Source organism: Peromyscus californicus, unplaced genomic scaffold (assembly GCF_007827085.1).
Source record: "Peromyscus californicus insignis strain IS unplaced genomic scaffold, ASM782708v3 Scaffold_9__1_contigs__length_137607984, whole genome shotgun sequence".
Lineage (NCBI taxonomy): Eukaryota > Metazoa > Chordata > Mammalia > Rodentia > Cricetidae > Peromyscus > Peromyscus californicus.
The window spans coordinates 122,238,117-122,255,215 of NW_026294617.1; the positions used below are offsets into that span (position 1 = coordinate 122,238,117).

The 17,099-nt window shown below is 37.4% G+C and overlaps 1 protein-coding gene and 1 pseudogene across 1 annotated transcript; one reads left to right on the plus strand and one right to left on the minus strand.

The window, feature by feature from the left end:
• Positions 1-692: 692 nt before the first annotated feature.
• On the minus strand, positions 693-16,801 carry LOC128105556 (calcium-activated chloride channel regulator 3A-1-like). The gene is made up of 14 exons (XM_052730798.1): positions 16,586-16,801; positions 14,551-14,691; positions 14,206-14,353; positions 13,761-13,869; positions 12,006-12,183; positions 9,119-9,346; positions 7,181-7,414; positions 6,695-6,872; positions 5,655-5,755; positions 5,050-5,277; positions 4,428-4,698; positions 3,727-3,894; positions 2,983-3,222; positions 693-1,106 (listed from the first exon to the last, which is right to left on the minus strand). Exons 1-14 carry the CDS (start codon positions 16,742-16,744, stop codon positions 793-795), a joined length of 2,697 nt encoding a protein of 898 aa, XP_052586758.1. The 5' UTR covers positions 16,745-16,801; the 3' UTR covers positions 693-792.
• LOC128105850 (26S proteasome non-ATPase regulatory subunit 10-like) lies at positions 14,723-15,665 on the plus strand (annotated as a pseudogene).
• Positions 16,802-17,099: the final 298 nt, after the last annotated feature.

Consider the following 17,099-nt stretch of genomic DNA (forward strand, 5'->3'; position numbering starts at 1 on the left):
TCTAGCCAGGTTTTTCTTTTTCTTTTTTACTTTGATTTTTTCAAGATAGGGTTTCTCTGTGTAGTTTTGGTGCCTGTCCTGGATCTTGCTCTGCAGACCAGGCTGGCCTCGAACTCACAGAGATCCACCTTGCTCTGCCTCCTGTGTGCTGGGATTAAAGGCGTACACCATCGCTGCCTGGCCTAGCCAGGTTTTTCTTAAAAGATTTTTGTAATCCCAAGGCTGTCTAGATATTTCTTTCATTTTAAAGATTAGTTTTAAAATTTACCTTTTAAGTTGGAGGATTTTCCTAATTTGGATTCACCCATGTGTGCACTGCCTAGAGAATACTACTTTTTTTTTTTGTCTGTGCATTGAATTAGTTTCCCAATGCTCTATGGAAATTACTGCTTCTTTCTTTCTTTCTTTCTTTCTTTCTTTCTTTCTTTCTTTCTTTCTTTCTTTCTTTCTGGCTGATTTACACTGCAAACAGACATCATTTTCTCTTTCTGAGGTTTATATTGTTTCTTTGTGCATTTATTTGTATAAAATTACATATTATATTTAGTGTAATAGCTTTTTCTATATTAATATTTGGAAAATGAGTTGTTGACTTTAACTCATCCTCTTCAAAGTTAGATTAAGGAAATACTCTGATTTATATAGAGCAATTTATTTGATTTTAATTGACTCAGATACAAAATTTACAACATTGAACATCCACTTTTATGTTACAAAGATTGTTTAGTAGACAACAGGATAGTAAATTAATTCTAAATAAGATGGAATTTTAATTCTACTACTATTTCCAGTTTAAAATATGAATAAAGTTGCAACAAATAGAAAAATTGTCAAACTGGGTGTGGGTATTTTGGTACCCAAGCCAGGAATAAACTTGACAGCCTCGGCAATGTTGGAGACCTCTGATCTGAGGTGGGCTTCATTGATGGCCTGAATCCCAATGTAGAGCTTGCCACCATTTTCAATTTTTTCCGGTTTGAATTTAAAATTTTCTTTTGAGCCAGCCTCTTTAGGAATCAGAGAATGAGTTTTCACTAAAGTAGCCATGTTAAAATTTTCTTTTATATCCCAAGAACGCTTACTCATTCTGAGGAAGTATTTACGAGCTGGAAAAGAGACAGGCGTTAGAGTTGTGATGACTGTTCTCGACACTGCACTGCGCCTGCGTAGGAGTTACCAGCCTTGCATGCGGCGCTTTAGTGATGGAGAGCCCAGGTACAGTTTGTATCTGGTTATCTCATCTCACTGACTTTAAAGACAAGTATACGAACAGTTATTTTAAAAAATGTCCAGTTACAAAAATCACAGAAAAGATAATTCAGTATCGGTAATACGAGCCCTCCACCCAGAGTCCGGGTTTCTTTTTAGAAGGACGTAGAAAGAGCTGAACTCAGTTTTAAGTTAGAACAAGGAACGCATAATGTTCATGTGCGGTAAAGACCGTGAGTATCTTCTGTGACTTTTTATTCAGTTGAAAGAAGGAGTAAGGGGGTGGGGGTGGGGCACTCAGTGAGAGACCAGAGGACAGATGAGGATGAGTCAAAGGCACAGAAGCCGGATGAGCACTAATTACACTAATGTGCTCAGGACCTGGTGCGGCCTCGACCCGCATCTTGAGTTTGCTCCTGTCATCCTTCTCGTCTCCATTTTTAAAAGTGTAAAACGGAGACTTAGTCATTTGATTAATTCAACAGAAAGTTTTTGACTGCTGATATTCTGAAGTGAGGTTTGTAAATGATAACGAATGAAAAGTGTTTAGAACAATTTAGTAAGTATTTAATTAACGGGTGACTGGAATGTTAGCTGCTGGAAAGGAAAGGCGGATACCTACGTGAGTACTGAATTTCACACTGACTTTAGAAATCTAACAGAGAAAGTGACATAAACTAGCTTATAAATTGTGAGTATAAATTATTTGTAGCTCTTATTTGGCATTAATACTTTATTTTTTATGTTTTTAGGTAATGTAGGAGCTTCTTAAAATATGTGGCAAGTAACTTCGATTTTTTTATCCCTTAATTATGTTTAACATTTAGTTTCTCCACTGATAAGTCTTATCAATTCAACTATTCTTCACACAAACCTTGCTTTTCATTTAGGTTGATCTATCTATGTATCTATCTGTCTGTCTGTCTGTCTATCTATCTATCTATCTATCTACCTATCTATCATCTTTCTCATCTATCTATCTATCTATCTATCTATCTATCTATCTATCTATCTATCTATCATCTATCTCATCTATCTGTCTACCTATCCATCTATCTATCTATCTGTCTATCTATCTATCTATCTATCTATCTATCTATCTATCTATAATCTATCTGGAGTTATCTATTTACATATGTGTATTTCATACTTAATTGATTTCTAAGAGTAGACCTTGTTCCAGAGAAACTAATAATGTTCAAAACTGAACAATAATTGAACAAAATTGAGCACAGACAGAATTGCTTAGAAAATTGCCCTTGTTTACACTAATAGAATCCAATAGAATGGTGTTACTTCGTATTCTCATTTAATTTAAAAATAGTTCAAACTGAAAGCGACAATTTGATAACAAAAAAATCTGAAAAAACTGTATTAGAATTTTAAATTATTAAAACATAGATAATTTGATTCAACTTGTATCTTTTGGGGTTTAAGTTTTTATATTTGATTTTGTTTTTTTTGTTTTTTTTTTTTTTTTGGTTTTTCGAGACAGGGTTTCTCTGTGTAGCTTTGCGCCTTTCCTGGAACTCGCTTTGGAGACCAGGCTGGCCTCGAACTCACAGAGATCCGCCTGTCTCTGCCTCCCGAGTGCTGGGATTAAAGGCGTGCGCCACCACTGTCCGGCAAGTTTTTATATTTGAAAGTAGTTGAATAATGGGCTATTGTAGCCACTCCATAAATATTACTCATAAAGAAGACTTTGGAGAAGTTTTAGCAAATGAAAGATTTTTTTTTTTTTTAGAATGTTTTAAAACTCAGCATCCAGATTACCTTTTCCTTTGTCTAGGATCCTGCCAGGGGCGGTCCATGTAAGGTGAAGATGATCTCCCTCAAACTGGGCTTCCAGATCTGTCACTTTACTGGGTGGGAACCCAGGAGGTGTATTGTCACCACCAGGAGGCACTCCAGACACAGAGAACGACGTTCCAGAAGTTTCCCTGATGAAGTCTCCCACAGTAGTGTCTTTGTCTTCTGAAACCTCAGGTCTGGGTGGATTCCATATAATATCACCTACACCCTCCGCAATAAATAAATAAATAAATAAATAAATTTCTAGGTTTTCATATCTGTTCTTGTAGGTTGATCTTGAAGCTACTCAGTGTTGATGTTGATTAACAGCAGATATTGAAAAGTACAACGTTTAGTGAAAAAAATTTGTTTTAACAGAATTTTGAAATGGACGAGGGGAAATTACATTTTAGTTAAACTATATCTAATACTTGCCTGTAAATTTGTTTCATCCCTATTTGCAGCTCCAGCGCCTAGCACAGAGCCTGCATCATAAAGATGCTTAGTGAGCTTTATCGATGTAAATGGAATGATGACTTGAAGGGGTATTAACAAAATATGCAGAAATATGGTCTACGAATCCACTGACCTGAGTTTGACTTTGAAACATTCAGATGATTACAAGGAATTACATGCCTGGATTTTCAGTAGTCTATTAGGATTTTTGATGTTTGTTGTATTCATTAGACCTAAAAGCACACATATTTCTGTTTGAATGTTACTTACCATTTTCAACATAGCCAGGTACATATAGAGCCTTGTTTGGTTGTTTTAAATTTACTTTAGTGAAGGTTTTTCTTGCCTGGGCCCTGACTTTTAAGCTGTATCTCCCATTTCCATGGTACTCTGCAAAATATCTTGAGTAGATGCCATCATTTTTGAGTGTATCAGCACCTTGGCAATGGAATGTAAGAATTAGTCATCTAGTTAGAAAAATGACAGTTGTGACTGTGAGCACGGGTGATGTCAGTGATTTCACAGATAAGATAGCACAGTTTCAAGTACATGAATCCTAGAGTCACACCGTTTTGCTTCAAAGCTTGTCTTGGTCACGTTATGACCCGTAGTGTTGGAGTAATTCACAGTAGGTGTTCAGTCCTTTTGTGGTGCACATTTGATTAGTAATAGCTGTTCTTATTTCATATAAGAAACTTACCAAGATAAGAAAATATAGAGAAAACTAAATACATTAAAACTGACAATGGAGATGGAGAAGAACTGTACTCAACTTCCTTCCATGGTTCAAGTAAAACTGCTCACGAACTTTGAAGATGATGATGGTGTTTACATCTGTGCAGAGGTTTGACACATTACAACTAGATTCCATTCACTTTGAAATACAATTCTTAAGCCTACAGAGGAAGCATTGAGATAGAGTCCAGAAAGAGAATTTTAAATTCAGTGGTGTCAACACGGGTTCCCATTACCTGCCCCGTTGTCCCAGAGCTCCAGTGTGACTTGCTGTCCTTTTTCAGCTTCTATAGTGGCTGTGACATTGGCTCCCAGAACAGGCAGAAACCCTTGGCTGACTCGTGCATAAACAATCAATGGTCTAGTGTACCGAGCTGTGTTTTGACTCATGTGAGCAGTTACGATTACTGGGGGTGTGTTAGGACTTCTTGCTCGAGTGGTCACCGTCACTGTTAGCAACTGAGATTCATTAGCCTTATTGAAGAGGCTGTAGGTCCAAGTCCCTGTCTGAAACAAAACATATTTTAATTGCTTTGATAGTGTTTTCTTATTCTGTGCTTAGGTTATATTATTACCTAGAAATGTAAAAAGAAGAATAATGGTTACTTGTTTGATGAGGAGGAGGGAGCAGGGCCTCCTGCAAGCTAAGCTAGTTCACCACTCAGACACTCCCTCAGCCTAAGTAGTGATTTTAACATCTGATTTTATAAATTAATAACATGGGTATGAATCCCTAGTGTTCTATTAAGATGATTTTTAAGATGACTTATCTGTTACTGTTTTAGCATTGAGAACACAGAAGGGGCCTTTATTTTCTGATATAAATTGATAATTAATGAAAACCAAAGAATAGATTACCTCCGCGATGCCTGGTATTCGAAGTCGAACAGAGAAAATATTTAGCTTATCATCACCTCGGAAATCTGAGGTTGTGTATTTTTTTCCTTTTGGATCTTGAAGAATAATTTCTGGCTTTTGTATTGTCCAGGTGATAACAAAGAATGTGTCATTGCCAATGGTACTATCCACCAGTACTGTACCGGTTATCAATTCCTTCCCTTTAATATTCAAGGCTTTGCTCTCCAACTGTTACAGAAATAAAAAACAAACATACAAAACCCCCTATGTTCTTACTATGGAATTTTAAAATTTAGCAGTTCAATTTTGGATTTAAAAAATATTTCAGTTAAAATAAATATTTTTTCAGTAAAATAAATGTAAGGAAGAAATTAAATTATTAAAATTAAATTTACAAAAATTATAAAGAGTAAAATAATATTATGAGGAATAAAGGACTGGAGGAGATGAGACATGTGTAAGCCATGGGAACCGATTCAGTAAGGAAGTGCTTCCTCTATACAACAGACCCGTTCTTAAGGGAGAGTTATCTGTTAGAGAAGACTAGGGAGTAAATAGGATAATGGGAGTTTACTGCAAGTGAGGAGACAAAGGGTTTTGCTGACCTGCAGAGCCTGCTGAGAGATGCTGCCACTTCTAGATGAAATCCCACTGAAAGCATCCATAAGGCCATTTACATCGTGATTGGCATAAAAGCGAAGCCCTCCTAAAGGGGGTTTTCAATGGGAAACCCTAATTACTTGTGCTGTCATCGATCTATTTAACCATCTATTTCAGATGTTTAGTTATACTCCACAAAATATTACTTTTCAAGGTCCTCAGTGTTGTAGTGTCCCACGCCGAATTCTACAATTACTAAAACCTTGCTCAAAATAAGTGTGATAAGAACAAAGGGAAATTTAAGGAATTAAAATTGTTTATGATTGAAAATCAGTCACCAAAAGGGAGTGCATGCTATCTTAGCAAAGCCTAAATGTAGTACAATACTACAGAGATGAAATTAAAACCAGTTCTAGTTGGATCAAAACCACATCAATGATAATTAAATATTGACTGTTTAGAACAATGTAAGAAGCTGAGAAAGAATAGGTTACAGAGGAGAAACGATTGCTTAAAATACGGTATTCATTAATACTTATGGAACGAATAAGTGTCAGGAAGTCCATCTGGGCGATTACTGCAGTAGCCACACAAGGCTTAGGATGCGCTGGGACCTGACAGAAACACTCCACGATGGAATGAGCCCTGAACGGGTAGTCAGGCCTTTCAGGCAAAGCATTTACAGCCTCTAGGTTTCCATTTGCTCTTGCATAAAATTGGGATGTCCAAACATTTTCTGTGGGATTGAACGTGTCTTTAAACTGAGAAATAGTTTTGAATGCAGTTGAGAAACCATAGAGAAACAAGGTTCTGATTAGCGGTATTGGTTGAAATGAGGAGCAGAATGAGCGGTGACAATCAATAATGAAGAACCTGAGAAGTTAGCATAGGGAAGAGTGGGGGGCGGGGAGAAAAGAACCCGAGTAGGAACAAGCGAAGATGAATTTCGAGACAGGGAATTTTTGAGCAGTTTTCAGCCTATGGAGAACAACATGTGCGGCAGGACAGACTACAGACGATTGTCCAAACACTTCTGAAGTTGTACCTGTCGTGCTGGACAAGGTCTCCAGTTCTCTAGCAGCGGAAGGCCCCAGAGCGATGGTGTGGATGATGGCACCACTGCTTTTGACTTCCTCAAAGCATGAACTTATCTGGCCATCTTCCCCATCTGTCAGCAATATGATCTCAGAGCCGGAAGTCCTCTGGTTACTGGAAGTAATTGCCTGAATGGGAAAAGCCACATTACTAATCACAGAAAAATGATTTCTGAATAAATGAAAAGCAAGAATAAACTGTCTTTCAGTTGGAGGAGTCCTTGGGCTTCTTCCCAAGCTGGAGTCCATATTTGCCTAGTCTTCTAGCAGGACACAGAGGGGCTGCAGAGAGCAGGAAGGCTACTTTTTTCTTCTTGAAGATAACTTGTTTTTATCAGGTTAGAATATTATAAATGAGGAGTTCAGGAGCTCACCACCCTTGCTAAAAGTTAAAAGTGGTCAATGGCAAGTGACAGTAATTAATTTTCTTTTGTAACCTGGAATCCGCTTCTGAGTCCATTACAAATTGAAGTTCCACTCCCAACTTGTTGAGGCAGGTTCGCACTGATCTCTAGGTAGGAGTTCTCACTGGTCATTCTTACTAGATGGTTTTGGATTGTAGCAGTGCTATCAAATGTGACCAGGCCAACCAAGGATCCCTTTTCAATAATTTGAATTAAGAACAGCTCTGCTGCTTGGTTCATTCGGGTGAGATGAGACATAGGGTTTCCCTGTTAAAAAAAAAATATATATATATATATAGTATATATAGGCATATGAACAACCCTGGAGTCTCTTGAAACCTTGTCAGATTGGTAAAAGACAAGAATCACCAAAGACCATAGATCCTGATAATAATTCTTTGGTGTATTTTAAAGTTTAGCTTCTTCATGTCATTAAAAATGAAATCTATGAAAAAAACCAGTTTGGAGGTTTGATAATTAGCTCAGCGGTTAAGACTTCCCACCCCTATCTGAAGAGAAACAGAGGAAGAAGAATGGATTGGGGAGGGGGTAGGAGAGGGTGGAGGAGAAAGTTTGGTTGGGATGTAAAAACAAAAGAATAACTGAACAAAAACAAAAATGAAACAAAAAACAAAAAAGAGCACTTTCTGCTATTGCAGAGAATCTGGGTTCAGTTGTCAGAACCCAGATGTGTCTCACACTGTACCTCCACTGCCAGAGGATCTAATGGCCTCTTTTGACTTTTCAGGCATGAGACACAAGTGGTTCACATACACTCATGCAGACAATACATTTATACACAAAAAATAAAAATAAACCTTAAAACCACTAGATATCATATTTGTAAAACTCTTACCTTTTTATCTAACAATCTATTAAATAATTTCTCTGAATGAAATATTTTTTACAATGTATATTTTAATAAATACCAAGTAGAAAAACATCAAAGTTGTCCAACTACAGGGGCTTGATTAAATGATGGAATGATCATATGACATAATTATTAAATATGACATAATTCTTTTATTCAATTTTCTTATTGAAAATAAATTATTTTTCCATACAATATACCCTGATTATAGTTTTCCCTCCCTCTACTCGATCCAGTTCCTCCCCACCTCCCCTCACTTCCGGATCTACTCCCTTTTTGTCTCTCATTAGAAAAGAAAGGCTTCTAGAAGACAACAATCGAACATGGCAAATTAAAATATAACAGAATGAAGCAAAACAATCATATTAAAGTTGGACAGGGCAACCCAACAGGAGGGAAAGAGTCCCAAGAGCAGGCCCAGGAGTCAGAGAGCCACTCACTCTCACAGTCAGGAGTCCCATAAAAATACTAAGTGAGTAACTATACTATATATGCAGAGGACCTGGTGTAGACCCATGTAAGCCCTGAACTTACTGCTTCAGTAAATATGGCATAATTATTAAAATCTTTCACAGAATCCTTTTTTACATGGGGCGTTTTTAAGGCATATTATGTAAAAGATCAGATTATAATACACACAAAATGTAATTACATTTTTGAAGAAAAAGGTAGACATGAAGAATAAGAAAAGCATGAAGCGATGTGTTCAGTGGTGGAATCATGGATAGTTTCCTTTTTTTCCTTTCCTTACTCTTTTTTGAGAAGAGATCTTGGTAGGTTGCCCACATGGACCTAAAGCCAATGGACTCAAGTGATCTTCCTGTCTCAGCCTCCTGAGTAACTAAGATTAGGCAAGCACAGTTTCACCTGACTTCATTTTTCTGTGTGTGGGCAATTAAACTTGTCTAGTTAGAACTAAAAGTTATGAGATAAAAATTATCCATAATCTTATAACCTCCCTCTAGCCATCATTTTTTATCTCATTTTTCATTGGTATAAACATATGTGTGCTAGTTTATTACAACTAAGATAAAATTAAGTTATATTTCTGTATTTAACTTAAATACTTAATTTGAGAGTGTCAGCAAAAAGTGTCTTACTGATTTCATGCTTGGAGATTTATCTAGCACCAAACAGACTACCCGCTGTTTGGACTTCAGCAGTGAAAATGAAGGTCTGGGCGGGGCTTCTGTTCCTATCATAGGAGAGGAACTCTGAAAATCTGCAGACTTCTTGATTATGTCCCACGTGCTTCTGCCATTGCACATTCTGTTTTGTAGGTTTGGGGCTTCTCTATTGTGGGTTTTTTCTGTGCAAAATTTAACCACCTGAAAAAAAGAAAAAAAAAAAACAATTCAAACACGATTTTGTAAAAACTTATAAGGGATCACCTTCTTTTCCAAATATGAAGCTAGCTACCTTGTGCATCCTGAACAGGATTTGTCTCCTGACGAGAATAACTTTATAATCAGGTGTTTGGACATACATTTTACATGCCTCTAGTGCAAGTGAGTAATACTATCAACACACACAGCTAACACTTTTTGGAGATTTTAAAGTTAGACCATCAATGAAGAATAGAGGCTGGCCATGTGATTAAGTCACCTTCCTGTTTCCTCATCTAAACTTTTAAGGATCTCCCATTCTGAATTATATTTACAGGAAGAGTGTTATGGCTTCTGGTAATTTCTGTCCCCTAAAAGTAGAATAAGAGAAATGGCTGTCTGTTGCCAGTGTTCCTTGAATAAACATTATTTCTAGGAATGACCTGTTTACAATCCCTTTTCAAATGTCCTTGCTTTCCACATCCAAAACATCTAACATTGCTCAAACCTTTTGAAATTGCTTTTCCTACCCACATATCATCATGGTCATAAGCCTCTACATTAACTGTATCTCTAATCCAATCTTCCAAAGGTGCAGATCTTGCCTTTAACGGCCTAATTATTCTTTTGCACGCTGTATTTGCATTCTCAAAGGCTAAAGATTCAATTATTATCTGACTAGCCTCTGAATTCGGGACCATTTTTTGTACTGCTGAAGTCAATCTTTGTAAGAAATCTGTGAAAGATTCTTTGGGGCCCTGTATAACCTTTGTAAATGACTCAGTTTTTTTCCCTGGTTCTTCAACTCTGTCCCATGCATTCAAAGCTGCCGTTTTACATAGAAGTAGGGTTTGGACATCATATGAACACTGTGTTTGTACTGAAGCATATTGGCCTTCGCCAATAAGCTGATCCTGGCAGACTTGTATTCCGCTATCCCTCCATTGTCTTTCTACATTTTTAGCCTCATTACTGAACCACATTTTCCACTGGAGATTTTGTCCGGGTTCAAGAACAGCCTGTGCCAATTCCCTTTTTTTTTTTTTTTTTTTTTTTTTTTTTTTTTTGCAAAGAAGAAAGCCAAGAGGTCAGAGCTAAGAGCTAAAACCTTACCCTTCCTCCTGCAGTGGTCCTACCTCTCCGAACCAGAGCTACCCCTGTGTTAAAGTCTTTATATAGAGTTCCTGTCCTGCCTTCTCATTGGTTGTAAACCCAACCACATGACCGCCTCCTCACAGCCTGTCTGTATAGGCCTCCAGGTTTTCCATGATTGGTATTAAGATTAAAAGCATGTGTATCCAATAATGGCTGTATCCCTGAACACACAGAGACTTACCCAGCTCTGCCTACCAAGTGCTGGAATCACAAGCGTACGCCACCACTGCCCTGCTTTCCTATGGCTTGCTAATAGCTCTGACCCCCGGACAACTTTATTTATTAACATACAAATAATATTTTAATACAAATAAAATATCACCATAGCTGTCCTTTATTGTCAATGCTCCACATCTCCATAGTTGGCCCAGAAACTTGAGAACAGTTACTCTAGCCATTGAGCTTGTTAGTGCCGATGAATGACACATATAAACAATACCCTTGAAAGATAATAAAAGTATAAGAGATGTAGACATTTCTCCGAGTGATGAATGGCATCTAATAAATCTGCCAGTAGTTGTTTTTATTACTAGAAACCCTGAAAATCCTCTCCAGGAGAGGATTTTGAATGTTCTTACCACAAAAAAGAGCATAAATCTTTAAGGTAATGAATATGCTATTTAGTCCTATTACATCATTAGACATTCTGTCTGTCTTTTGAAATGTCACGTTGTATCCCATAAATTTATTATATATCAAGTAAAAATTAAAAATTAAAAAAGATTGGGCTTACCAAGGGAAAGAGATGACTAGATATTTTGAAAATACATTATTCATTTTAAGAGAAAAATTTAAGGCTTGTTTTGTACCTACCTTGAATCAAGCACTGAGCTTAAACTTATTTATATTAGACTTTATAAACGTAACAATAACAATGGGGAACAAATATTTCAATTTCATTTTTAAAATAAGCAAAACTAAGTATCATATTTAGTAGTGTTCTCTCAATGACATCTTGAGAATGACAGGGGGGTTTCTATGTGAAGTCCATTGACTAATACATTTGTTGATACCCATCAAACTATGTATTTAAACCATTATCTCTGTGAACTTTTGTTCTTATATCTCTCTATTTTATGGAGGCAGGGCCATGTATATTTCCCAAATATTATCATTTTATAATGGTTTGGTAAGCTTTAATGAGAAGAAAGTGGAAAATCTACATGTCAGCTGAAAACTCCATTGTAGATTACTTTGGGAGTGATATGAATAAACACTTGGGAGAAACATTAAAGTAAGGTTGTTATTCTGCACACAGGTCCAATAGACATCAGTGAGAGAAGGATTTGAGAAGTTATGTGACTCACTAAGAAGGGTACAGTGCTACATTTGAAGATAACAAACAGCTTCATAAGAAGGGGTAGGATACTATCCAGACACCCCTGACATGGGCTGTATGAGTGATTTTCTTTCTCGTTGTGGAGATGCTTACTATCATAGTAGACATATAGTTTCATCACTTGATACTTCACAAGGATTCTTTCTTGAGTAAATGGAAAGTACTTACAGAATCAAGACTTTGCATGAACATTATGGAGTCCCTGGCAGCTTGGGCTTTGTTTGGGATAAATGTACATTTGGGCTCATACAGCCCTGTGTCTGAGTTGCGATCACATTGCCTTGATATGCAGTTGCCTCCCTGACATTCTTTGACCATGTTTTTGCCAGAAATGTCAGTGGAACATCTATAATAAAAGAATTAGATTACTTTTGTGGTGCAAGCTGTTGAACCCAGGGCCTGTGCATGCTAGGCAAGCCCTCTACCACAAAGCTACACCCTCAGCCCCAGTTTTGAAGTCACACATTCTATTTTTAATTGAACCTAGGCAAGTCAGCAATAAAGACCGATGTTCCGAAGTCTTTTTCTCAGTGACAACTCTGTTTGGTCCTGCACAAGCATTTCATTTTGACAAAAATAGGCACAGTGATTACCTGACCATACTCTTCATTTTAGTAAAAACTGTCTTTTCTCTGTATACTCTTAAGTAGCCATTGGCTTCTTGATATGATCAATAAATCTATTTCCTCTGTGGTTGTGGGATAAGATAGTAATTTCAAACTTACATGGATATTATAAAGATTAAATTAGCTAAGAGTTACAGAGGAATTTATTTTAGTGAGGAGAAGTCAAAATATGTTTAAAATCTTCTTAAATTTCTATGTATAAATTATGTGGCTTTAAATTTGGTATAGTAATTTGTAGTTTACATCTTTACAACCAGTAAGCTGCTAAAGGAAGAATTGGAAGGACACAGGCATCAAACCATTGGGCTTCACGACAAAGATAGTTACCAAATCCCTGTCAGAGATTATGAAAAGGACTCTTAAACCTTCTTTATGTGTATAATTTATTCCTATTCATACTTCATGACATTAGTTCACGTCACAGTTTGTTTGTGTTGCAAGGATAATAGTGGTTGTGATGTCTTTCAAGAGAGATTGCTCCTGGGTTGTCTGCGAAGCCTAACTTATACATGATGAGTCTCAAAGTTTCTGGGCATAGTGCAGGGACACTGTAAATGTGGGTTTAGAATCTTGTTTTCACTAATATATATCTTTTTATAACTGATGATATGGAAATGCATTCATTTGTTTAATGTTTTAAATACTTATCATTTGATAATCCTTTGCTTAGTTTTGACTTTGTTAGAGAACTACAAAAACAAAACAAAACAAAATCCATAGTCTCAAGGATCTTCAACTCTATTGGGAGAAAACAAATCTCCTGGTTGGCTAAGGCTGGTTAGCAGAAGTCTGAGAGACGTGCACACATGCTCTCTGGGAACTCTCTTCAGGGCATCTAACCTCCAATGGGAGAAGCAGAGAGACCAAGAGGAGAAATAGGTAAAGACTGAATAGGCATTATCTAGGCAAGTGATAGTTTTGTGGGGGTGAAAGTTGGGGTAGGCGACCATGCTGAGAGCAGCCCAAGCACAGCACCTGTGTTCAAGACTCAAGGCAGCTTGACACACCACACATCACAAGGGGACAGGAGTAGAGGGTTCTCTAGCATCCTCCCTGGTCTAACTGACATTCTCTCATAGAGTTATTTCCTCCAGACACTGGTTCCTATGTTCTCAAGACTTCCTCAATATTCTAAGTGTTTGCTACTTTGAATTTAAAAGACAAATTAAACATCTTACCAGTTCATACATAGGGTTGAGTAAATCTAACCCTTGAATTGTACGCGAACTACAAAATAGAGAGTGCTGAAGAGCCGTAAAGAGGAAGTTTTAGAGTCAGATTAGGTCACAAGTGATACCTTGTTGCTTGAATAATGTTCCATCTGGACAAGTAGAAGGGCCGATCTCTGTTATACTCATCAAATACTCCCCACCGGAGATGGGCCCACTCATGGACAAAGACTCTGCCTGAGAGAGAAGATTGTCATCTATAAAGCTGTAGTTGAAATAATTTAAGGATGATTTTCCTTCTACTTTGAATTTCTTGCTCATCTGCTAAACTGAGTTGGAGACCTCTAGAAATCAATATTTTTCATTAGCCCAAAAAAGATAAAATGGAATGAATTAACAAATGACTCATTTAATTATCAACTTTATATATACAACAGGTTGATTTAATCAGCATATTTCTAAATGAAGGTATTACTTAATGTTCACTTTTCTTTACATTTTAGAAATCCACATTAATAGTGGTGGTTTGCTTTTTCCCAGTGGAATTATGAAGTATAAAATATATATTTCTACCTCGGGGTCCATAGATACGAAAATTATCAGTCAGTAGGAAGTTTGGAGTAAAATGTATGTACTGTCCTCTGTCTCCACATTGTCCATATTGAAGTGTGTAGGGATCATCTCTATTTTTCAGATAAGGATCAGCAACTATGACATCTGCCTAGAATGCAGAAGAACAAACCCAGTCAGATTACAAGGGCGTTAGAAGTGAGATTTTACAAACAAGGATCATCTCTTTTACACCCATAAATACTGTATTACTAGTTTTACTCCCAACACAATTAGCACTTACCATAATGTACGTATTCATCTGTAAAAGGCACAGAAAGAAGTTTAAGAGAGGGATGTGACACCTACTTGGTCATATGATTCTCGTTTTGGTGTTAAGTACTCCGATTTTGACTTCCAGGTCATTGGGACTAAAATGTTAACATTCTTGAAATAAAATCTTCTTTTGGTGGCTTCAAACAGGTAAGTAGAAGCTTGAGTTACCATTTCCTGATAAAATTAGAAGTGCATTGTGGTAACAATGTCACACAACAAAATTAGCATTAAAGTATGTACACAAACTAGAATTGAATCACAGCCCCCTTCCCTCAAACAGGATAATTTTACAAAGTCTCTTGAACCTGTAAGTTTCTTTCACGTGCCCAAATTCATGGGTGCTTTTTACCTGTAACCTCTTGAGGCCAGCAGTAAAGGTTGGCGATAGGAGCGAAGATGCTGGATCAGTTATAAAAGTAATTAGGATTGGAGGTCTGTGGGAGATGCTTGGAAAACTAAGGAAGGGTTAAGAGTCTAACTTAGCAGTCAGAACCCAGACTACAGCAGAAGGGAGGGGTTGGTAAAGAGGGTCATGGTCAATATCCCTGGCTCCTGGAGCTGACTAGGACAGCAGATCTGCAGTGCACTGGGCATTCTCAGCTGGACATGCAGAAATGGCTGAATTCTTGCTTCAACTTGGAGTGCCAGTAAATGAGAAATAGGAAGCTGGTTGTTCTCCTCATATTGCTGCTTCTGTTGGCCTGGATAAGATTATAAAAGTTCTTCTGGGAAAAGGTGAGAAAGTGAATGCTGTCAATCAAAATGGCTGCACTCCCTCTTCTGTGCAGCTTTGACAAACAAGCTGAGATCTCTGTCCTGTTATTAGAAGTTGGGGCTGATCCAGATGCAGATGGTAAACACCGTTGTAAGGACCAACAATGAATCCAATGCACCATCAGCAGCAGAGAGCAACTGAAGACGGTTTTTGCTTTTCTGCACTAGAAAGCTACCACAAATGCCCAAGAGGCTGAGGGTCACAGTTCTCTACACTTAGCCTGTGATGAGGAGAGAGTGGAAGAAGCAAGGTGGCTGGCCATCCAAGGAGCAAGTGCATACACAGAGAAGAAGGAAGAGAAGTCACCGGGGCAAATGGCCAAAGGTGGCCTGGGTTAGTACTCAAGAGAATGGTGGAAAGTGGAGCAATTTAGATTTTCTTCATATGTTTTGTCTCTATTGTCCTGGGAATTAATGCATTGTCCACAGAATGTCTTGCATGAATGATAAGTTTTGTCAGTCTGAATCTTATATTTTACACAACTTGAGAATTTATAGTTTGGCATATTGTTATACTTGATGTTGACTTCCTCTTTAATGAACACACTATACATAGAGAAGAGATAACTAAAAATAAGTATAGTAAAAATTTCTCCTTAACATCAAGTATACTAAAAGACAAAGTTTTACCAAATGGTAATAATAAAACTATGAAAGGCTGGCTGGTTTCAGTTCTGTCATTTATTTTATGACTATAAATCAATTTAGAATCCTCTGGACCACATCTTAGTGATACTGAGAGGATCTAAGAATAGAGTACATGTGCTGTGTGCTAAAAACCTTTTATTACAAGTAAAATTAGAAACAAATCTACTTCAAAAATGTGTCCTGTTTGTTTTCTTTAAGGCAAGATAGGTAAGGAATTTAGGTTTTCTGAAGATGCACATTTGGGAGCAACTGGAGAAAAGTGTCAGACAATAAACTGCTGGAGTTTAAGTGTACGTTAGCTGTATAGACTTTGTAAAAGCAACACCATTAAGATAAAATATAAGACCATTTCTCCACTTGCTCTAAAGTCTATTACCTTAGCTAGCTAATAATTTATTAAGAGCTTGGACACTGATTTTAATATATAATAAAAATAGAAAACTAAGCAGATACTCATCTTGACTGTAATAATACTGCAGACATGATAAACACAGTCAAAGAGATTTTGGGAGGGTATAACCTTGTGTGTGTGTGTGTGTGTGTGTGTGTGTGTGTGTGTGTGTGTGTGTGTGTTTGTGTGTGTTTAAATGCCTAGATAAAAAGAATTATTGACATGCAAATATACAGATAATAAAACCCTTCTCACCTTTATGCTTTGGATGAGTCTTTCATCTTCTGGCACACTGGGGTTAATTGCAATGACCACACCCTCATATCCATTGTTGTTCAGATGGACCATGGAGCTTTTCACCTCCTGCAAGAGATGCAGGCTGAGGAACAGAAGGACCTTCAGACCTGGCACCATGTTTGCACATGCTAAGTGAGGGAGCTACGAAAGGAGGGTTTTTATGTGTCTGCCTCACTCAGGGATTTGGATCCTGTAGAGTGAAATACTCCTATTCTTGATGACCTTCCTCATTGGATTCAGTCTACAGACTTAGCTGCTCAATGTCAGTGGGGATTATGGTAAACACATTCATTATACTTTCTAAGACAGCTAAGGCAACAGGTATTTACTGAAGTGAGCCCTCTTTCGGTTTTTTGTGTAGTTGTCCTCATGGTTGTGGGTATTCATCATTGCCATGAGCATCACCATCACCAGCACCATTGTCAGACAGCACCTGAGGTCTAAGTCTTCGGTGTGTTTATAGGGAGAGGCG

Excerpts from the sequence above, each read along its gene's own strand:
- LOC128105556 (XM_052730798.1), bottom strand. The coding sequence starts at position 16,744 with ATGGTGCCAGGTCTGAAGGTCCTTCTGTTCCTCAGCCTGCATCTCTTG. Across the intron at positions 3,895-4,427 it reads GCTCTGGGACAACGGGGCAG|GTGCTGATACACTCAAAAAT; the intron begins GTAATGGGAACC and ends TCCATTGCCAAG. Across the intron at positions 1,107-2,982 it reads GATCCTAGACAAAGGAAAAG|CTCGTAAATACTTCCTCAGA; the intron begins GTAATCTGGATG and ends TCTCTTTTCCAG.